At 41.2% G+C, this 23,248-nt stretch overlaps 1 protein-coding gene across 3 annotated transcripts in view; it reads right to left on the bottom strand.

Moving 5' to 3' along the window:
• MAP3K20 (mitogen-activated protein kinase kinase kinase 20) overlaps positions 1-23,248 on the bottom strand; it is a 171,157-nt gene that overhangs the window by 20,617 nt on the left and 127,292 nt on the right. For 2 of the 3 annotated variants that reach the window (XM_012781959.2, XM_012781957.2), the window contains exons 12-16: positions 14,043-14,087; positions 12,202-12,232; positions 11,965-12,104; positions 8,434-8,496; positions 7,395-7,487 (exon numbers count right to left, since the gene is read on the bottom strand). In XM_012781959.2, coding sequence (XP_012637413.2) covers positions 7,395-7,487; positions 8,434-8,496; positions 11,965-12,104; positions 12,202-12,232; positions 14,043-14,087 — 372 coding nt within the window. Of the gene's footprint in view, positions 1-7,394; positions 7,488-8,433; positions 8,497-11,964; positions 12,105-12,201; positions 12,233-14,042; positions 14,088-16,619; positions 21,712-23,248 lie in introns of those variants that run through there. The other variant, XM_012781961.3, reaches the window with a different exon arrangement.

The raw sequence follows: 23,248 nt of genomic DNA, 5'->3' as shown, positions 1-23,248 counted from the left end.
TATTACTGTTTCAACATTTTTAAGAGACAGACACAAATTAAAATTGTTTCCCTGTTTCCGTAGTATATTCTTACTTTTTACAAACCTGAATCCCAATTTTTCATTCATATAATATGATCAGTATGAAACAATCTGACAATATGAGACAACGGTGACCTAGGAGCCCTAAGCCAACCAAAAAATGGACTCATTAGGAGACTGGAGCTCTCTCTGAGCTAACGACACCTATTATTATAGCTGGTAACCAGCAATAATGTGTTTGTAATTTATTCAAGCCTATGTTTTATCATGCATACTACATTGCTATTCGCTATTTTAAAAGGACTTCGTAATCTTGATCAGGAGACTGAGAAGGATCCCATAGTATGCTGGAGCCAGCTATCTCGAGCCCCTTGCTCACAGCTCTTCCCAACTTCAAGCTCCATGACGTCAGATGGGTAACTTGGAATCGGCCATGGTGGCAGCCCTCACACCATGGAGATCAGCAAACGCTACAAATCGGGGCTGTTTTCTCCTGTGGTTAGACATTTCCTGGCATGCTAGCATGTACACATGACTGTCAATCCATCAGCAAGTGCGCACTGAGCACCTCGCCCAGTTCTGCTCTAGCACTATAGGCGGCTGTCCAACCCGTCTGACAAAGTGCATCGCCGCGCTCTGTAATTAGATATCAGCAGCGAGTTATACAGTTGTAAAATTCTGAACTGCATTTGCTTCTTTGCTGTCAGTTAAAACTTGTGTTTCTTTCTCATTTTTCAAAAACCACTTTACTGTGGTATAGCTGGCATACAAAAAGCTGTACATATTTCATGTATGCAACTTGATGAGTTTAGGCAATAACATATACACCCGTGAAACCATCACTATACTCTATGCCATAAACCTACTTGCCACCTCCAAACGTTTCCTCTTGCCTTCTTATTTATTATTACTATTATTGTTATTATTTTTTTGATAAAAACACTTAACATAAGATCTACCCTTTGCAATTTTTTTTTTTTTTTTTTGAGACAGGGTCTCACTCTGTTGCTGTGGGCTAGAGTGTAGTGGTGTCATCATAGTTCACAGCAACCTCAAACTCCTGGGCTCAAGGGATCTTCCTGCCTCAGCCTCCTGAGTATCTGGGAAGCACGCCCATGCCCAGCTAGTTTTGCTATGTTTTGTAGAGACAGGGTCTTGCTATGCTACCCAGGCTGGTCTCAAACTCCTGGGCTCAAGCAACCCTCCCGCCTCAGCCTCCCAAAGCTCTGGGATTATGGACATGAGTCACCATGCCCAGCCCTTAGCAAATTTTTAAGTATACAACACACCATTGTTGACTATAGGCAGTATGCTGTACAGTAAATATCTAGGACTTACTCATCTTGTACAATCAAAACTTGGTATCCTTTGGCTAGTACCTCCCTGTCTTCTCCCTGAAACTCGTATACTTAGGTACACAAATACACGTGTGGGTACATAGAGTTTTTCTCCCCAAAAATAGTTGATCATGGGAAATAAACTTCCCTACACTGAACTTTTAATAAATGCAAGATAAAGAAAAGCAGTGCTTTTAGCTGTTCTGAAATTTACAAAAGGTGTTAGCATTATATTTCCTTACAAAATCCTTTTCTTTGTGCCCTGTTATTTTATTCATGTTTATCTATCCATTTATAAAAATTGCACAATAGGAAAAAAAAGCCCTATTTGACAGTTTTTGATATTTATAGTGCTCTGAGAAATGGCCTGGAGAGTCAATTAAGTTTATTAAATGCAACATTTTATAAGCAACCTAATAAAGACCTAAACACACAATACAAGTGGGAAGCATTTGTTAAAAAGCAGAATTTTTAACCAATGGATGACATGACTGGAAAAGCAGAACTATGGACTAAATTTCTTCCAGTAGGTTGTGGGAGAAAGCCCTCCAGTGACAATCTCCCACTTGGAGGATGTGAGTCAGTTCTGTTTCTACCTCTTCAAAATGTTCCTCTTGGCCAGATACAATGGCTCATACCTGTGATCCTAGCACTTTGAGAGGCCGAGGCCAGGAGTTTGAGCCCAGCCTGGGCAACATTGTGAGATCCTAACTCTATAAAAAGATAGAAAAATTAGCAAAGCATGGTGGTGTGTACCTGTAGTCCCAGCTACTTGGGAGGCTGTGGCAGGAGGATGGTTTGAGCCTGAGAGTTTGAGGTTGCAGTGAGCTGTGATGATGCCACTGCACTCTAGCCTGGGCAATAAAGTGAGACCCTGTCTCAAAAAAAGAAAGAAAAAGTTTCTCTCAATTTCTCTTCCTGATTGTCTTGCCCCTTTAAAATATCTCTCAAAAGAAAATGGGACGCAATGGTCATCTGGAAGCAGTGGCTCGAGTCTGGAAGCCTTGTCCCTATTTAAGGGTTCACTGTAGCTGGCGTGTTAGGAGAGATGGGGTATTGTTTCCGTCACTTCTCCCCTAACCTCAGTCTCTTACCTATGGCAGGTGATCCATTTAGACCCCCATCCAGGTTTCCTTTGCCTCACTGGGGAGAAGAGGAAATCAGGACTCGAAGGACGAAGCCTATGACTGTGGAGCTCACAAGGAATGGACAACGCCCCAAACAGTTCCTTCCTGACTCTGCTTTTGAATTTTTATGACATAAAGTCTCAAAGAGATCTTGGTGAGAAAACTGCTGGGTGATTTGATAGTTTATCCCTTGGCAATTTGAGAATCAATATTCCTGACTGGCGAGCTGATAAGAGATATAATAATAAACTGCGCAGCTGAATATTTCAATAAAAAAGGGTGGTTGCCACCCTGGGGAGTGCACGAAGCTGCCAGAGACTCTGGATGCTGCTTTCCTTTTGTGCCAAGTCAAAGGCCTTAGATTACAAAACGTAAGGCACTTTGCATGCAAAACAAAAACAGTGGTAATGTATTAATAGTATTAACTGACTCAAAGAAAAATGCCTTTTTATGACCAATATATCATTGGGAGATGATGACAATTTCCAAAAAGAGGCAGTATGACATAGTGGTTAAGCCTTCAGGCTGAATCTGCCCCTTACCAGGTGGGGAACTCTGGACAAGGCACTTCACCCCTCTGTTCCCCAGTTTCCTCATGAAGAGAATAAAACAGGGATAATGTCCCCTATCATGTTGAGATGTAACAGTTACAGGCCAAGTAAATGGGTAAAATCCATTCTCACTTTTTGTTTTTATAGACAGGGTCTTGCTCTGTTGCCCAGGCTGGAGTGCAGTGGCCTGATAACAGCTCACTCACTGCAGCCTCCAACTCCTGGGCTCATGGGATCTTCCGGCCTCAGCCTCCCAAGTAGCTGGGACTCCAGGAATGTGCCACCATATGATTAATGTTTTAAATTTTTTAGTAGAGATAGGGTCTTGCTATGTTGCTCAGGTTGGTCTCAAATTCCTGACCTCAAGAGATCCTCCCACCTTGGCCTCACGAAACACTGGGATTACAGGCTCACGTGAGCCACTGCCCTCGGCCCATTCTCACTTACTAATTTAAATTGCCAGCAAAGCCTTTGGTCCCATCATGATGTTTTCCCTGCCAGGTTGTTTCAAAAAAGGTAATTTCATTTGTGGGCAAATTCTTGTAGCGCAGGTGGGGTTGAAGCCTGGTCAAGTCCTGGCTCTGCAGAGGGGTGTGGCAGTGAAGACTAAGATCATGGGCGCGGTGTCTCTGTGTCCACTCCTGACAACTGCAGTAGGCAAAGTCACTCAAACGGGCACGACCTTCCAAGCTTCTGCAAATCAGCCTCATTTTGTGCCATAATCCAACTGATTGCAAAATGAAGCTAAGAGAAATAATTTAATCTGAGTTTTTAGAACAAAAGGTTGGCAGGCTTTTCCCTCTATATTTCCATATTTGTATATAAGGTCACATTTTCATTGTTTGCTTTTAGTAGGCTTAACATGACTGAAATGACATATCAATTGTAAAGGGTAGTTAGCTGGTGGTCCTTCTCAAATGCAAAGGGGAAATGTTGCTACTATTTTCATGATACAGTCACTGTCATATATCATTCCCAATGGCTGTTATTAGAACACATTTTTCATTTTATTTGCTGAAGAAAAGGTGAAATCAAGCAATTGTCACTGCTCTGCAGACTCTTAGGTTAGGAGAGAACTTCCAAAGCTCTAGTTTTCCCCTGGACAGCCTATTCTAGTCATGGAGGTGGGGTGCACATGGAGGTTTTTTGCCTTTTCCATGGAGATAGGTTTATGAGAAATCAGTTAATTGGGATTTAGAGGAAGTCTTTTTTTTCTTCTTCTCAGGTTCCACCTATAAAGGTCAAGGTAACAAGGTGTTCATGCTGGGAACTGGAATTTCAATTCAAAGCACATTTGTGAGAAGGTATTTCACAATGCTAGGGCACAGGCTGGCATATCTGATACAGCACAGAACTGGATAGGAATTTATTCTAGGGTTGTTTCATGTATGTTTACAGATAGCATCAATGTTGTCAGTCAGGTGTGAGAGCTAGCACATGTTTAATACAAACACAATAATAAAGATGTAATTTCTGGTCTCAAATATTTCCTTGCCTCACCCCATGCTGGTCACATGCTTTCTCTTGCTGTTCCCTGATCAGCAGTGACAATACTATGCCTTATGCATCTCACACAAATGCCAGGGAGATAAATGAGATGACATTTATGAAATATTTGAGTTCTTTAGAAAGAAGTGTTCTCTAAGCAAAAGCTTTAAACATTACATCCAGAAAATCATTTTGCAAATGCCCATCAACCCCTTCAAGCCTCAATAAAATACTCATCCCTTCCAGCAAAAGCTTTTCCTGATGGCCCTCACCTATTCTAGTCACTTCTTTATACTTTTAGCACCTTGGCATCATATCCACATTGGATGTTTCACTTTGGCTCTATTACTCTCCAGTTGCCCACACTAGAAACCTGGGCATGTTCCCGGTCCCTCCCTCTCACTCACCCTGTCTCCGGCTCGGGACACAGTCTGGGCAACCCTGTCTCAGTGTGTCCTGGGACCCGTGGCACTGCCACAGGCTCAGCTGCTCCCCATCCTTCACCTGGCTGTCTGCACTGCCTGCTCACAGATCTCTCTCTAGCATGGCCCCTTCCAGCTCATCCTCTTCTGGGCTTTGGAGAGATCTGTTAAAAACATAAATCTGATCCTAGCTACTCTTTGCTTCAACTCTTCAAAATCCTTGGCTTAGCACATAAGAGAGTTCTTTTTCTGGCTGCCAGCTCCCTCTCTGGCCTTAACTCTCATCACGCTGCTCTCCTTGCCCTGTGCTAACTCTTCCAGAGGGAGGATGCTTGAGTTGAGTCATGGGGTCTCATCCAAATTAGGCTAAGAGCTCCCTGTGTTTTCCTGGCTTCATGCTTCTGAGGTTTTGCACACATGGTTCCTTCTACCTTCAATGTCCTCTCCCTACCTAATAATTCCTAGTGGTTTTCAAATTTTGGCTCAAGAATCACTTCCACCAAGAAGACTTCAAGGCCACCCCTCACCCCTTTCCTATCTGCTATAGAGGCTCATCCAGGGCACTTCCACAGAATCACGTGTGTGGTGTTGTAAAACCCATCATCCTAGGCCATGGCATTCATTGATCTTGTCTATTTCCTCCAATAAGCTGTGGTTTCCCTGAAAGCTGGGATTGTACTTTTTGACTTTGTATTTTGAGCATCTAGCCTAGACAGGGCCAGGCACAAAGTAGGCCCTTGGTGAATGCCTGCTGAGTGAGTGGATGAAATTATTAATCTGGAGGGGTGACCAAGGAACAGCAGAATATCAAATGTTTTGGTGACTTTAGCCCTTGTGTATAACCCATGATTCAAGAAGTGTACACGATTATGGTTAAAAACAGACCATTGTATTTGATCTCAAATATTTATAGTTTCTAATTTTTACTAAAAAATATATTTTCTAGTTTTCCACATTAACAAGTCATTTTATTTCTTCATTGAAAATATTTTCTTGGTTGAGACCTCCCTTTACAAGTCTCTTCCAAGGAAATTTTTCTTTATTTTACCATCTACAAGCCATAAAAAGGTTTAAACAAAGAGGACTCATAAATTAAGTGCCATGACTCAAGGATACTAAAGAAGGCAAATTAAAATATGCAATTTGTTTACCATCAGATGAATTTAAGGGTGCCCATGGCTGCAGAATCTCAGGTTAGAAGGGCCTACGATGTTGGAGAGGGAGGAACTCACTTTCCTGTCCCCTTTCTGTAGCTGCTTTCAATAACAGGAATGGACAGCAGTGATCCATTCGCAGGGGAAAAAAGAAGTATCACACACAAGAGACCTGGGTTCAAAGCAGCTTTCACTCAACCAAATTCTGTGGCCAAAACAGGAGCGGTAAAGATTTCCTTTCAGCAGAGGCATCCATATACCTGCAACAGCACAGGGCAGACACCCCTTTTTCAGGTGTCTAGAAAGAGCATCTTTTGAAGCTGCAGGTGAAACTCAACCCCTCACAATAATTTCCAGTCATTCCTAAGCCCTGGTTCCTAAAGAATAGCCTGGGGTAAGCGTGGTTTTATCAATGAATGGCCAGTGCCCCAGCTGGGCCCCCTGGGCTACAGGTTGTGAGCCATTATGTTTACGAGGTCCCTTGGTGTCCTCAAAGGAAAGGTACAAATAGGACAGCAGTTGAGAGCTTGGGTTCTGGGGACAGAGTGGCTTGCGTTCAAATCTCTACTCTGCTACCTGCTAGCCATGGAACCTTGCGCAGGTTATTTCACCTCTTGGAGCTTCAGTTTCCTCATTGGCAAACGGGGGAAAATAGCATTTATACCTCAGTACTGTATGCCTGGTACACAGCAAGTGGTTAATTAATGTAAGTTATCATCATCATCATCATCATTAGCTATTATGGTAATCTAAAGTGACACAAACCTACTATAATTCTAATCCATACATTACCTAGGTCAAATAATTTTTCCAGACATAAAAATGACAAAGTGAAAGCCTGACTGAGTGAGTGTAGGTCAAACGCCCTGCCGCCCTATTTAGAGCTGGTAATCTGGGTCTCCTTGTCGCCCACAGTCCCACTCTCAGTGTTGTTCACTCTGGGTATTGCAAAACTGGTTTCCCTTAAGAAATGGGACTCAGGGCGCTGTGACATGAGCAGCACAGTCCCTCTGCTGCCCACTGCCCCATTCCCCATCCTTGCTCTGCTGTGAGTTACCTTGAGGTCTGGATGGCCTCACACGATTCTTCAGCTGACTGAGAGAGGAAGATTCCTAGACTGGATTGCAGAGCAGCTGGCAGTCTTTCAGCTAAATTCTATTTTATAAAGTCTATAAATTTACTCAGAATCAAGTCACCAGCTGGTAGCGGGTGTATAAAACCATGGAGTTACAGGAGGAAAAAAAAAAGAGTAATTAGATTGAAATTTATCCAAAGGTTTAGAAATAGGATTTACCTGTGGGCCAGTTCCTGGTTTCAAGTGAAAACCAAAAACCAGTTCAAGGTTCACTATTTTTTCCTCATTTTCTTCCGGTTCACCTCCAGAGTCCTAAAACAGAAATCCAAGCACTAGTCATTCTAGATGTTGTTTTTACTTAGGAAAAGAAAAGGATTTCATAGCACTAGTTTTTTCTATTCTAATCTATTGTTTAACTTTTGGTTATTTTGGATTAAGTTACAAATTACAATTACTTTAAAGCAAGAGAAATGAGGTATTGGGCCTTTGAGAACTTTGCCAAATGATTTATTTCGCGTACTTCAAATTGAATGCCACTATCTTACATTTATCACAGTGCATCTTACGTTGTGCAATTTTACCCTAGAAATGCACTTAGCACCTGGAGATGCATTGTGAGATTTCAACTTGAACTTTCACAGCACTTAGAGTATTTACAAGCTATTCCCAAAGAGGAATTATGCAGGTCCTGGAGCACATGTGGATGGAGACCAACAAAATGAATCTTTAGGGGCTTAGAGATGAAAAACCATAGCTGTTAGGGAATGAGTAAAGTTCTGGGTATTAGTTGCAAGTATTTGCTGATTCTATTACAAAGTATACCATATACCTACAGATTATATTCAAAATATGCTAAATATATTAATACATTATTCAAACAATAAACCTCCCATCCCCAATGCCAATGATAACCTAGAGCTCTAGTGTGTGAATTCCTTCAGTGACTTACATGCTGAAAGGCCTCCAGGGCCAGGTGGGAGGCCGGAGGTCCTACAACACTGACACTTCTATCTCCTCGCCACTCAAGTGAGGCGTGTTGTTCTTATCAGGAACACACCGTTAATATTTCAACTTGCGAGGAACAAGGGTGTTCAATGTATACACATCCTTAGCTTCAAAAGGCCCTTTGTTGGGCAGATATGATTACATTTCACTTCAAACAACTGTTTCCGACGTTGGCAAATGTAGGTGTGGATGTGGCAGGTGCGTGTGTCAGTGAAAGGAGTGTACTTTCCGTAAAGGGGAAAACCCCACTTACCTTGATCAGCGGTGGGAAGTGAAACAAGTTTAGGTAATCGTGGGTCAATTTCTCAATGGCTGACTGTAAAAGAAAAGACACATGACTTTATTAATGATTCGATAATGCCAAGAGACGATTAAAATTATTGGGTACATATAAAAGCATTCCCTTATTTACACAGTTCATAAAATATATTGGAGATGTTAATATCCAACATCTACTGAGAATAAACCTGATTGTCCAAAATAGTATAGGTGGCTTGTAATTATTTAAAGAAAGATATTTGGAGCTGATGATTTTGCACTCTAATAATATAAGCCTCAGCTCTGGCAGCAGGGGCAGGGTCCATATTCCCGACTTCAGAGACGTCCTGTGGGTGACTGTCTTCACATGCTCACTCACCAGGAGCTCGAGGGCAGTCTTGGGTCCCCCCAGATCCTGGCCACCCCTCCCATTGGATCTCAGGGCAGACCCTCTGGGTCATGAGGAGAGGACACTGCATCGACTCCACCCACCTCAAGTGGGCCAAATAATTTTTTTAACCCCAAGTGGCTGCTTCTATCAAGGGCTTTTTCTCCATGCATGCTTCTTGGCTTCTCCGCAGCCATTGGCCCTTTGATCATTGATTCTATCTTAGAGCTTTTCCAACGTTTGGCTTCTGTAACACCACTCTCTCATTTCCTACTTCCTGGATGGGTCCTCCTGTCTTCTTCTTCTCTCCTGCCCGGGCCTTTGACCTCTCCGTGCCACAGGCATCCTTTCTGAAGGCACGTGGTCCTCCAAAGACAGAAAGCCTTCAGGCTGGGACTGTTCCCAGGCAGGGGTATAAAGGTGGTGTGCTTTCTTTCTTCTTATTATGAGTTTTTAATTCACATCCCATAAAATTAACCATCTTAAAGTGGGCAATTCAGCGGCATTTAGTACACTCACAGTGTTGTGCAACCATCACTTCTATCTAGTGCCAACACATTTCCATCACCCACAAGGGGGACTCCACACCCATTACGCTGTCACTGCCCATTCCCTCGTGCCCCCAGCCCCTGGCAACCACTGATCTGCTTTCTGTCTCTGGCTTTACCTATTCTGGAAACTTCCTATACATGGAATCATACAATATGTGGCCTTTGTGCGTGGCTTCCGTCACTCAGCATCACGCTTTCAAGCTCATCTATGTCGTAGCACGCGCATACTTCATAGTGCGTTCCTTCTGGAGCCTGCAAATGGCTCGTTACCTGCGGCATCCTCCCCTTCTCTTCATTCACCGTTTTGCTACACTAGCCAGTCCTCATTACTGTCTCTATTATGCCCTCCTAACTGGTTTTTCAAAATCCAATCTCTCCTTTTGAATCCACTTTAAAACTTCTAGAAGCAAAGTTTAAACCCGTCAAGTCTCAATACTCCCGACAGCTGGTCAAATTCCAGACCCCCCCAGCCTGAAGTCATAAGCTGTCCAGGACCTGGCCCTGCCTCCCACTCAGGTCACGAGTCCTTATTGTCACCCACATTCCCACCAGGCAGAGCTGCTCACTGCTACTTGTATCTGAAGAAATCTTTCCTGCCCTTCTGCTTTCTCTTTTGCTTCTCTTAACTCCTTATCCTCTCTGCCTTCATTGATGTTCTTTCCTTTCCTGTTCTTATCTACATTCCAAATTCTATCCTTCCTCCAAGATCCAGCTCAAGGGCCACCCACTCCCTGAAGTTCCCCTTTCCATCTCTCTGTGTCACGCCTCACAAGTCTCAGGTAATGAACTCTCTTCCCTTCCAACTGCCTAGGAGAAGTTGTATGCACATGTTTCATCTCTACTCTGGATGCAAACTTCATAATCACAGAATTCTTTCCATCTTCACAGGCCCAGTCTTGCAATGAGGAGGCACTCACTGAGTTTGCTGAACAACAGACAGTAAGTTTGGCCACTGCATGCCTTCATGATACCAACCAGCACGGAAGAGTGCTTTGGCCACCTCTGGGAATATTTGGCTCACTGAAGGCTTCTGGTGAGGGATCCCAACTCGTCACCCCTTCCTCCTAACTGGTTTTTAAGGAATATTGGTCCTTTTCAAAGACAGCAGAGGGGAAGGGGAGGTGGGAGGATCATATTTGGCATCTGCCGAATAGGACAAGATTTACAAAATTTCTCTTTTGGAATTCTGAAACGTCTCTGTACTGCAGAAATAATTTTTCCTATTGTGGCTCATCTAAACCAGCATAGCTTTTCAGGATGGACGTGCCCACACCCAGAGGATGAGATTAAATTCCTTGCCAGTCTCTGAGATACATGTTTATGCAGGCGTTTTCCTGCCCATCTTCTAGAAGGGAAAAGATAATGAGGTCCTCTTTTTGCCATGGAGATGGTCTCCAGAGGGTCAGTGCCAAGCTGTGGTCCAAGGGTTCTGAGGGACTGTGAGGATGTTTCTTACATGGATCTAGGGGGCGCAGAACGAAGGAAGTAGGTTCTCTTTGGGCCTTAACAGGATTTCTCTAGAAAGGCCAGTGTGAGCAGCTCTAACTGAAGTGAGGGGAACATTAGCTAGCGTGCTGGGAGAGCCTTTGTGAAGATGTAGGTTTGCATAGGAGGCTGGTTTTCCACGTGTCCTCCTTTATTCTAGTTCTCTTCTCTCTAACCCCTGCACACCCCTCCATCTGCCCATACTGGAGATGGGTATGTGGGGAGCAAACTTGATTTTATCTGAATAAGATCTCTTTCAAAACAGATCTCTGGTTAATAATAATGTCCACACAGATGCCAGCAATTCTCATTTGGTTTGAATAACTAAAAAAATAAAAACAAAAACAGATGAAAAATAGGTCTGGTTGCTAAATTGCAAAAAAAAGCAACAACAAAAACAAGAGTTTTAGCTTTGAAACTACTCAAGATTGAAGTTTTTGGGGAAATGTTAGTATTTCCTACAAGTGGGGATTAGAGTACACACACAGTGGTGTCTGGCCCAGGTCATAATTAGGAAGATTGCGAATGACTGTAGGTTACTGCAGTGGCTTGGGCTTTGCTCGGGCCATGCACGGAGTCGCCTCCTGCTCTTCCTGGTGGATGACTGCTCTCCAGGTGCACACAGTGTCAGCTCCGGGTGGTGCGGCTCACTGAGCTTTCTGCCTCCCTGGGGAACACCTCCTGCCTGACCCTTTCGCCTGCTCACGCCTCCCTGTCTTCTAGCCTTCACAACTTCTTCACGGAGGCCTTTCGTCAGCCCAGGCCGCCCTCTCCTTGTGGCATTTCTCACCACTGTCATTTTACCATTAGCGCCTGGGTCATACCTGTTCTCCCCACCACACTAGAGACTTCCTGAAGGCACAGGATTGACATTCAGGTGAGTCCTGCTATGCCAGGCATTAACCTTTTTGCTGTTTGATTATGAGGAGGAAGTGGGGGACCCTTGGGGGCAGCTGCTCATTATCTAGGGGCACAGAAGGGTCGAAGCGCTGGAGCAACCAGCGCAGTGCTGTTTCCGTTTCCAGCCGCTAACGCGTCATCCGCTACGTAGCAGGTGCTCGGTAACGGTTTGTTGATGGGACGTTCTCCCTTTCCAAGGTACCTTTAAATGAATGATGTGCCCCTTGGAGACAATGCCCATGTCTTTCAAGTCTTCTTCCTCCAGAAGCAGCAGCCGCTTCCCCGTAATGTTGTTTTCTTTAAACAAGCTTGCATACACACTCATCTCTGCTGAAGAGTCACCTGAAGGAAGTGATTAGAAGACAGAACAAAATCAGACTAAATCATCTCCAAAGCAAAGTTAACTCCATGAATTAAGAAGGTAAAGTATTCCACTTGCCTTTTCTGACGAGCTGCTGAACCCAAAAATACTGTGAAAGAGAGGACATATTATGGTTTTGAAAATTCATACATGGTTAGTGTCCTGTCTTAACAGTAAAACATATAATTTTTAGTAGATTAAAATATCTTTAATTCCTGGCTCAGTCATGAAGGTATAAATGGAAGGTTTTCTCTTTGTAGTTTTAAAACCTTAAGCTTTCAAACTGGTGATATCCCTCCCCTTGCTGGTCTTGGACAGTTGAAAGACTGTTGGCTTTCCTCCTTCTTTGGGAGATATTTTAGTATGTTCTTACTTGTCGTGACTTTTCCCTTGAATTGCCGAGGGTCACGGGTTTACCCAGGAATTGAATGAGTAATAGGGACCATGCAGCAGTGGACAAAGGACAGAATGAGTCCTCTGTTCTAGGTCTGGTGAGTAAGTAGCCACGTGGCCCTGGACAAGTCAAAGCGCGGAGCTTCCTAAGTAGAATGCAGTTGGACCCATTGACCTTAGTTCTCATATGTCAGGTGGCATAGGTTTACCGGTGTCCTCCCACGTTACGTGGATGATGAGAGATGGACGGGAGGCCAGATGTACTCCCTCTGATTCTCTGGGGAGTCCTCGACTTTGGAATTTTATTTAAGTGGCCTGGAAACCACTCAACCTCAGAGCAAAGACTAAAAATAGCTGTTAGAACTCAGTGCTTTTCTAAAAATTTCTTTTCAGATGAGAAGCTGGGGATAAAGAGACCGTATCAGGCCTGTGAATAAAGGAGACCCTAAGTCCTCTTTCCTTGTTAAGGAAGCCTGGCAGGAAAGTCAGAATCACTGGGGCTCAGTGAATAGGAAGAAATAGAGGCAACTGGTGCCAAGTTTCCCTACTCAGCAGAAGCCAAAGAGGTTAGCTCATGTTGAAAGCAGCTTTACTCCACGAGAACACGAAGGGCACAGAGGGAAAAGCCTGGGCCCAGAACCAGGTTGAGCTAGGCAGACGGACCTGCTGAAGAGTTTCTAAAAGTGAGCCTGGCCCTTGCGGCACCTGGTCTGTTCTCTGGGGTGGGGTTAAGGCTGGCTGTTACGTCTGTTTTTTTTTGTTTTCCATTTCATGACATCCTGAGCTTGTAAAATGGACCTGGACAGGCATAAGTCCCTGAGGTGTCTGATCAGAAATTCTCATTCCTGTTTTGTCACTACGGAAACAGATACAGGGATGCAACCGGCTAAGCAGCATTGTTCCTCAGGGTTTCTACCCAGAATGTGGAGTGTAGGGCTTCCTTTGGCCTTAGTTTGCCTGCGGCCTCTCGGAAACACGAAGCTTCTCTGGCTCCAGCTGCAGAGAACGTCTGGGCGTGCCCATGTCCACTGCTCCTCAGGAGGCCAGAGAAAGGATGGCGGCCGTGAAGCTGCCCCTTTCTGAACAGGCCTGAGGCGGAAGGAGACCTGGATCCGTGGTCGGGCAGCCCAGCACTGCCCTGACCAGAGCCTTCTCTACCAGGGGGCAAGTCCGTAACTGCCATTTTAATAGAACTTAAGATAAATTTTTTTCAAGTATCTTTATTGAGTGTATCCTGAGTCCCTACTTTAATTTCATCATTGGTATTAATCATTGTATTCTGGAATACCATCAGAGCAAATAGGGAGATAGAACCCTCATATAAGATTTGAAGAGATACTTGCTTTGCTCTTGAGACCTTATTTTCAATCATTTTTGTGTTTAAAATAGAAAAAATTGGAATTTGTCATCCTCTCCTAGTTAGACATTCCTAAAGCCCAAGCCCCTGTAGCAGCATTTTTAAACTTATGGACAAATTTGTGAAATACCTGCCCGGGTCACATGAGGCATTAATAGAAGCGGCTTACCACGTCGTCTTCCGTCCATGCACCAATCTCAAAGGAAGGCAGCAGCTGTGTGGAAAATATGCATGAAATGAAAAAAAAAAAAGAGTAATATCATTGTCTTTTGGGTTTATCCTCTTGTCTCATTTTTTTTTAGCTCTCAGCTGCTGCTCTGGTTTGGTTCCTCTTGCAGGTTAGGATGAATAGAAAACAATTTTCCTGACCTCAAGAGCAGCTCAGTGCTCCAAAGATTTTGACCCAGAAGCCAGTAATGTATATCAATCTCTCAGTAACAATTTATCGTAGTTTGGGAGCTATTTCAGGAGGGGCTTTGTACTACGTGGGGTATTCCTCTCTTGGAACATGGCACACTAACAGTGGTTTTGCCTCCCATGATAGGGCCTCAGCAGTCAAGGAATTGCTGACATTTGTCAAATACCAGAGCCTTCCTCAGAATTCTCAGCCAACATGAGGATTGTTTGATTATTAATGAAAATTCCAAAACAACCATTTGGTAACCAGATGATACATCATGCCTATTCTCACAGGGGAGTTTCTAAGTGTTTAAATATCTCATTTGTGTTATATTTTTAAAACCAAATATCAGCACCCATGGATGAAGAAGGACATGTGAAATTGGCACTGTCCTGAAAAACCCTGGTTGCAAAGTTGCCCTAGTTAAAACAGATGCAAATATTTCCTTCAGGTCCACGGCGTGAATGACAACTCAGAGGACTTCAGCCTGCACCATTTTCAGAGCCAAAGAGCTCCTCACTTCAATATATGCCCCGTGGCCATAGTCCAAATAATAAATGCTTACATAATTTGAAACAGTCTGTGTCCTGTGAGTTGAATTACAGTTTGGTATAGCCATTAGCTTTAACTAGCTTACCTTGCCAAAGTGACCAGATTGTTCATGAGATAATGTAGCAAAGTGTCACTCATCCTCTGTTACAAATCATTTTTTTTTTGTAGGTGAGTTGAAAAAAAAGTTGAATTTGGTTGCTTTTACACTCAGTGTAAAAATCAGAGGGCGGGTGGGTTAATCCTTCTGAAGGTATTTATTTTTGTACACACGTGCTCAAAACTCTGCTAGGAAAGGCACAAGCCCTGCCTTCAAGGGAATTTTAATTTAATTGGGGGTGAAATAGGTATAGATTATACGTGCAGGAGTCCAAGGCCACCTTTATCTTGGTTTACTTAGTGCCTGGCATACAATATCTGGTTAATGTTTGTAGAATAATTTTGTAGAATGCATAAAATTGAAGAGTGCACTTAATGAAAAAGTATACCCAAACAGGTGTATTCACAGAAGGTTTCGAAGTACAACAGGGCAAGGAAGGGAAGGCAGGTGGCTTGAGCTGGGTGCTGCAGGGCAAGGAGGGGAGAAGCGACTCCAGCAACAAGGCAAAAACCTGGCAGGGAATGGGGGGAGTGTGGTGTGATCCCCTCACTGGGGCAGGGGAGGTAGCCCATTCGTGTCAGAGGAAGAGGGGGAAATGAGGCAGACTCTGGAGGACCAAGCAGAATTTTTTTTAAAGAAAAACCCAGTGGTTAAAATAAATATGAATGTGTAGCGTTTGAGTATTACAGACAAGTTGCAAGGACATAAGTATGCACTTTCACTGATGGAAAGTGCATCCTCTGCTACCCCATGTGCTCCACTCCTCCCTCAAGGGTTGCCCCTTTCCTCCTCTGAAACACTCAGATATGCGCAGATCATCGAACACACCTGCTTTAGCAATGGGGAAAGGAAGAAGACTCAAGGAACCTAAAGCTGAACTTGATCAAAGACAAGTTTTATTTCTTCGCAGGGCAGCTGGACACAGCTGCAGAAACATGCCATTCCCTTCTCCCATCACGGAAGCAAATGTGAAATAAGGAATTTGTTTGATTAGTTCAAGAAACAACAGACTGAGTTACAGAAATATTTCCCTGCATCAAGGCTGGCTTTTATAGGAAGGGGGTGGGGGGGGAGTGTAGTGTTTTTATTTTTATACAATTTCCCAAATGTTGCACTGAACAAAATTGAGAAATAAGCATTTCTTGAATAAAGGTTGTAAATGAAACAACTAATCAAAACCAACATCTTTGGTTTTAATGTCAAAAGGAGAGGAGAAGAGTTCTCTTGCACACTGAGGCTGGCTCATCAATATGAAGCCAAGGGAAGGGCGCCAGACTCGGTCTAATACCCTCTGCACCAGGACTCTTCGCACCATGCTTGCAAAGATCAGTGGGGGGAAGGCTGGAGCCAGGCACTGCTTCCTGAGGGTTTGAATTTGGCAAGACAGGGGATAAGTTAATGATCTCCAGCCACACAGTGGCTTACCATTTCCTTTATGTTTCCTGTACCTTGTTAACATATCAGTGTATCTGCTGTAGGATGAGTTCTAAGCCTTTCTGTCTTTCTTTGGGGATAAAAAAAAAAATCCACCTCATGACTGCCCCATCACTTTACAGTATCATTATTTACACTCCAACTGACTTCAGGAGAGAAAAGCTAACACTCATGTGCGTGTGTGTGACAACGATTCCTTCAAAGGATGTTGGGAATCTAATCTAACAAAGATCTTATATACACAGCAACACATAACAATGGGATTTACTGTCAAAACGTTTATTGCAAAATGGAGTCTTAGAACAAAGGAAAGCAAAGAAAAAGTTCACATCAAAATGAAATGTATGACACCAACTTGGATTTCTGAATACATTGTGGACTTTGTGCTGGAATATCGGATTCCAACTATAAAATCAGTAACTGAATAGTCTTACCACACAAGAGTAAAATTTAATCTTCCATACAAACATTATACAAGATATTTGGCATAGGACTTGCTCAGAATAACATTGCGATAGAATAACCGAGAAAAAGTTTTTGTTAAAAAACAAAACAAAACAATAATGTGATAATGTCATCTACTCAAAGCTCACACTCAAAGAAGATAAATATTTTCTATTATTTAGTACAAAAAATTTAAAAGAGCACAAAAGCAGTATGCGTAGTGCATTGTATCTGACATTAAAAGATATACTATTCTGCACACAATATAAAATAATTAATGTAGGTGCTTGAAACTCTAGTTCTGAAGTAAATAATCACATGCCAGAAAGCTCCTCACCGGTCTGCACTTTGAGTGCAAGCAAAGCTGGAGTCTGAGGAAACAGGGCCAGTCCTCTAGATTTCTTGAGAGACACTCATTTTTTAAATCACAGAAATGCTGCATCTAGAGCTGTCGGGCTATGCTACAATTCAAAGAATAGAACAGATTCTTCTCTCTGGCAATGCTTAAAACCTAAATAGGAAAACAGCCTTATTCAAAAGCAGCAAAAGGTGCCTGATTACAGAAAAAGTATGCTCTATTGTATACGTGGTATGGTGAGACTTCTACTTTTAAAAGGCTGCAACAAGTCTTGTGTAACACATTTTTAAAAAAAATCAATATTTAACTCAGAATAAGTTTAAAAATTATCTTTCATAAAACTCCTACCACGCTAATGAAAACTCTGAAAAATAAAGTTATGTACACAGTAGCACTATGAGAAGTCATTTTCGATCTCTCCTAAAGCCTCCCCCAACCCCAATTCCTTGATTTTTAATGGGAATCATTAAGGTCTGAATATCTCTGCTAGTGTTAAAGAATGACAAGTCCGCTGCATGTTAAAAATCCCTGGCTAAAAACCCGCCCTCAACATTTCCAGAGCATTAAAAATAGCAAGGTATGTGCCTTCAGCCTCTTCCTGTTAGTTATTTATGTAAAATATTAAAATGTCATTTTGCTTTAAAAAATGGTAGGAAAAGAAGTCTTTTTCATTAGCCTGGTGACTTTGCAGAATTGTAGTTACCTCAACAAGATATTTCTTTCTTTCTTTCTTTTTTTTTTTTTTTGTTTTGTTTTTAAATTGTGGAATCAGTGTAGAATGAGAATGACTTACCCAGGTGAATTTATCTATTTCATAAAGTTTCCACCAGCATTCTTCAGGGGAAAGAAACCCTTTTCACACATGGTGATTTAAGACAAGGCCACAAACTCACAAAATTCAGATTGTGTAGTTGTAATTCTAAAACTACATTTTTTGACTTGGATAATTTTGTGGGGAGGAAAATAATTAGATGTGAAACTCTGAAACTGCCAGGTTTAACAAGGTTCTCTATGGGGAAGGGACAATGCTGTTGGTATTTTGAACGGGAGTCTTCACTGAGGGGACTGTCCCTGGTAAGCAGAATGTTACCATTCCTGGCACAAGGCACCAAATGCTGCCCTAGTCACCATGACAACCAAAAATATGCCCCAGTGCTCCTAACACCATCGGATGACAGTACTGCCCCAGCTGAGAACCACTAGTAGGGGCTCATCAAAATCTACAGGATCAATTTTACATTTCCAGTTGCATGACTCTCAAAATTTTGTTTACATGATGCAGATTTCAGGGATGTTTTAATATTTTCAAACCACTAGAAGGACTCTCATTTGGAACAGAAAGTAAAATAGCCAATGCCACCTGGTGATGATCTACAGTCCAGTGCTAGGTGGAAACCAATTTCAAGCTGCTCACTGAGGCCAATGCTGCCATATCCTAAAGCCTTGCAGTTTCTTGATGGTAGAGTTTTGAGCTATGACCATCTCTGAAATACTGGTGAGGAGAATGGCAGCAGTTAAGAGGTGAGGGAAATGCTGCCTAATAAATGGTAAACATAGTCTGGGTATAAAATCCTGTTATTAAATACTTTTCTCTTTGGCCCTATTTGGCTGCTTTTATTAATGCATCAAAACTTTATGTATAATCATATGAATTTATATGTAAATGAAGAAACAATTGTCAATTTAATTCAGTTCATGTGTTCTAAATTTATTGCAGATCATTCTTAAATGAGAAGAAGCAAGGTTTACATTCTTACATAAAGTGCACAGGTCCCAAAATTATCCCACAGAGATCACCTCACCTTTTTCAGCTTTGCTCCTGACCATGCTTAAAAAACCTCAATGAAATGTGTTGAATGAATGACTGCATCTTTGAGAGAGAAGATGTGCAAGAGGCTTTTAAACCTTTGGCTCTTTCCTCTAAGAGGCTTGACCAAGGTGCCCCAGGGCATGCTGGGAAGACAAGAGTTGCAAGCGGTCCCTTCTGTTCCACTCCACGATTTTCTGCTTGAGTGGCCTGACATGAGTCACGGAGTACTGTTCTATGTCTGAGCACAGATAGGCTGCCTATTTATGTGTGCATGCATCTGTAACTATGTGTGCATAGACAGAGAAACTGTAGCAGAGTAGGTCTCTGTGGAGCCCATCTTCCAGGGAAAGGTTTACCTACTCTTTCTGTATTTACTTAGCCTGCAAACACTTCAGCACAGGTAAGCCCAGCCAGGGCTCATGGTTTTCAAAGAGCAATAGAACATATCTGTTTGTATAGCTTGCATTCTAAGAATGTTCTCTTTATCTTTCCTGAAAGCTATCCACTTTTAATTTCATCTCATGCTTCTAAGCAAATACCATTTGAAATCGATAGTTTAGTTCTCTCAAAGGTTCCTGAAACCATTTATTTTTCAGTGTCTTTTCAGTGACACAGTTAATAGTAGCTAACATTAACTGGCCACTTACCATGGGCCTGGTACTCTGTTAAGTGCTTTACATATATTATTTCTTTTAATCCTCACAATAATCCTTTCAAGTAGGCACTGTTATTATTCCCATGTCAAAGATGAGCAAACAGACACACAGAGATTAAATAATTTGTCCAAGATGTAGAGCACGTAGGCCCAGGGTTCCGAATCATGATCAGGTTCCAGATCCCTCTTGATCACTATGCTATATAGACCGGCTTACTCCTCACGCCCAGAACATCCCCTCAGTTATTTCTCTCCAAATAAAGCTGGCACAACATACTGATCATTTTGCGGTATTTTTCAGCTTGCAATGGGGATTAGAAGCATGTCACGCTTCAAATTCCAAGAGTCTTTTTATGATCAAATACAGTTAGAAATACTATTAGATAATATCTGTGATGATGTCCTCCTTAAAACGTCCATAAAAAGAACCACCAGAAGTATTTTAGTTTAATAGGCAAATCAGTAACACCGCTTTCTAATTTAGACTGAAAAAAAAAAGTCTTTGTTCTTTTGCCTTTCTTTATGTAAGTGTTTTATATAACTTAAACAAGCTTTGGCAAACATGTGGCAACATTCTGAGAGTATCTCTGGCTAGCCAGGTTTTCAGAACAGTACCTGTTTCTATCAAACACTTCTCGAAAACACCAGCATCACCGAGCATGGTTTAAACAAAAAAGGCAACTCTGGAAGGCTAGATTTGATCTAGAAATGACCTTTCAGCCTGTGCTTTTGCCTGTGCGAGGATAACATATCTTTACTATTGTTCTAATAATATTTAATTTCCTCTTTAAAATATCTACACATAAACTTAGAATCCGGGATTATTATGCCCTTCTGGAACACAACCAACCAACCAAAAACAGCCCCTTACTGGAAGTACAGGGCAGGCATGTACCCAGCACTCAAATGCCTGCAAGTGTCCCTTAATACCGTATCTTTCTCTCTGTATAAAGCGTAAGTCATAAATGACTGTGTGTTATTGTTAAGAAGCTTCCAGGGCCAGCACTGGTATGAAAGCCTGCAACATCTGCCGTTGGTTTCAAATTAGAATATTTCTCCTTCAAATATACTGCCGAGAACACTCCTCAGGTTTTACTTTGAGGAGTTGTGCTATTTAGTATTAAAAATGCTCAGCATTTAGGTATTTCTGAAGAGCATTTTGTTATAATTTTCTTTCATCTCAGTATTTTTGTGGTTGAATTCTGTAGTCAGTATCACTCATTTCTGACATTACAATGTATTAACATAAGGAAAACAAATGTATGTTACAGAAGAATCAACTGTCAAAGAAGGGTTAGGAATTAAGAGTACTTGTTCAAAATGTAGGTTTTCTTAACCAATTGAATAAAGGAAATGAAATAAAGTCAAATACAAACTATAAAATATTCATTAAAAAAGAAAAAGCCAGAATGTCATTAGTTAAAAAATACTATATTGTACACAGAGTCACAAATTTCTATAATCAGGCACCACATTGGCTGATTTGCAAATATACTTTTTTGGCTTAATTTTTCCCCCTATTTTTTTGTAAGCAAAATAAATCCAAAGTAAAACTGATAAAGAAATTACTGTCTTGTAAATGTGATTGGCCTAAAGCTGTAGTGCTTGGTTTTCTGCCTCCTTACTGGTTTTTGTACAGACTGAAATAACAAGTTACTTTTGTTTTTGCACACATTTTCAATTTTATTACTTTGCTTTCTGCTTTCATTCACTATTACTCTCCATGTCATTATCCTCCTCCTCACCATCATCATCATCATCATCGTCACCTTCTGACAAGTCAAAATCACTGAACCCCAGGGCCATGTTGACTTTCTTCCCCCTTCTCTTAGATGTGGTTTTGGAAGAATTCTGCTTGGCTTGCATGTTTATCTGCATCCCAGAATGCATCACGGCTCCTGCTTTGTTCATTGAGAAGATATCCCCAAAGCCCATCAGCATCATGGCCTGCAGACTTGGGTTCATGCCATGGCCCTCCCCATTACTTGTTGCTGTGATCTGACATGACATCTCTGCACTGTTTGACTCCTCTGTTTTAGATTCAAAGTAAGACTCCTCAGACAGTCTTGCAGCAAGAGGCAAGAGAAGCTATCAAAAGGGAAGAAAGGACAGAAGTAAAAAGAGAAATTAGGACCAATTTTAAATAAGGAAAATAGACACCACAAAATTAGCTGGTACTACACAGGAGGTAAATGATTAGTGAAATAAATGAATGTAGGGAATTATGTGAGAATTTATTTAATGGCAGACTTGGATCCAGCATATTTGCCATAATTTATGAATGACAGAATAAATCACAATCCGAAGTTTGCAAAGCACCATAGCAAGCCAAATTTCAAATGGAAAGGAAGTTGCAAGTTTTAAGCCCTTATTTTGCTTAAAACAAAATAGTTCTTAGGATATCTCTTAATTATCCCCCAATTTCACTTTCACACAGAAACATTTGTTAACCATTAAAGAAAAGAAATTAAACAGATTAAATCTCAAATAAAAAATTAAGAAACCATGTACCAAAGAAGAAAAGCTTAGAGGAAGCACAAAAACAGTTCAGCAGTCAAGATAGTCTAAGGAAATTTGAGTTGTTAACTACCTTTTTAGCTAGACTAGTAGTCTGACTCTACACTAAAAATGAGTTTAAAATTAACTTTTTTCTGTTTATTATTTATTACAGCCAGATCTGATTTAATACTATTTATTCAAATTATTAAACAATTCATTTGTCAACAAATTCTAGATTGCCTCTTACATTTAAGTTATACACAATTACATAAACACATGTGAAAATTGGGAAGAAAGGAAAGTAGTATTATTGTTATCTTCCTATGTTCTCTAATATTCAAGTTTCCTTCATTTAACATAACTTTTTTCCTAAGATTTCTTCTCACAATAGTTACTGACATTATTTCCTATCTTATGTAATTACTTTGAACAGCCAACCTAGTCTTATAAATGTTTGCTCATATTCATTTCAGGGGTAAAACTGTTAGAATATAAAAAATGTTACTGCCTCTTCTTTTGAGAAACAAGCAAATTAAGGCTTGTATTTTTGGTGCGGTTTAAATATGGGTACATTTATGATAAGCAATGTACAAATAATATAATTCTGGGATGATCTTATATTCTGGGTGTAAAGGTACTTAATATTTAGAACCAATTCCTAATTTTTAAATTGAAGCTGAGTTTTAAAAAAGCAGCTTCCTCTATTGAAAAAGACTCTTGGAGTTGTTAGTTCAATAATAACTTTAATTTCATATAATTCAACCAAACAGTATCAGTTATATGGAAGAAAAAACTGCTTTAGATCCTTAGACTTTGGAAACAGGAGATTATTTTCCCTTGCAGTCAAACTTGTTAGCTTTTCAAATTTGTTTTCAATTGTTAGACACTATCAGGAACTCTTTGTTGCTTACTCAGTTTTATTATTTCAGGGGTGCTTCTTCACATTAGGTTAGACTCAAAAGATCTCAACAAATGTCTCTCAAATAAGCCTGTATTCTTCAAAGAAATAAAATTTTTACCTCAAGCTTAACCTATAATTAAAAAATAAACATTTCCATGTTTATTCATAAAGAATTCATCTTTCCAATTATCTTTAATGTTTTAGTTTTAGGAAAGAAAATAGTAT

Source organism: Microcebus murinus, chromosome 8 (genome assembly GCF_040939455.1).
Source record: "Microcebus murinus isolate Inina chromosome 8, M.murinus_Inina_mat1.0, whole genome shotgun sequence".
Lineage (NCBI taxonomy): Eukaryota > Metazoa > Chordata > Mammalia > Primates > Cheirogaleidae > Microcebus > Microcebus murinus.
Note: the sequence above shows the minus strand (reverse complement) of the source record. Positions and strands in the feature narration are given on the sequence as shown.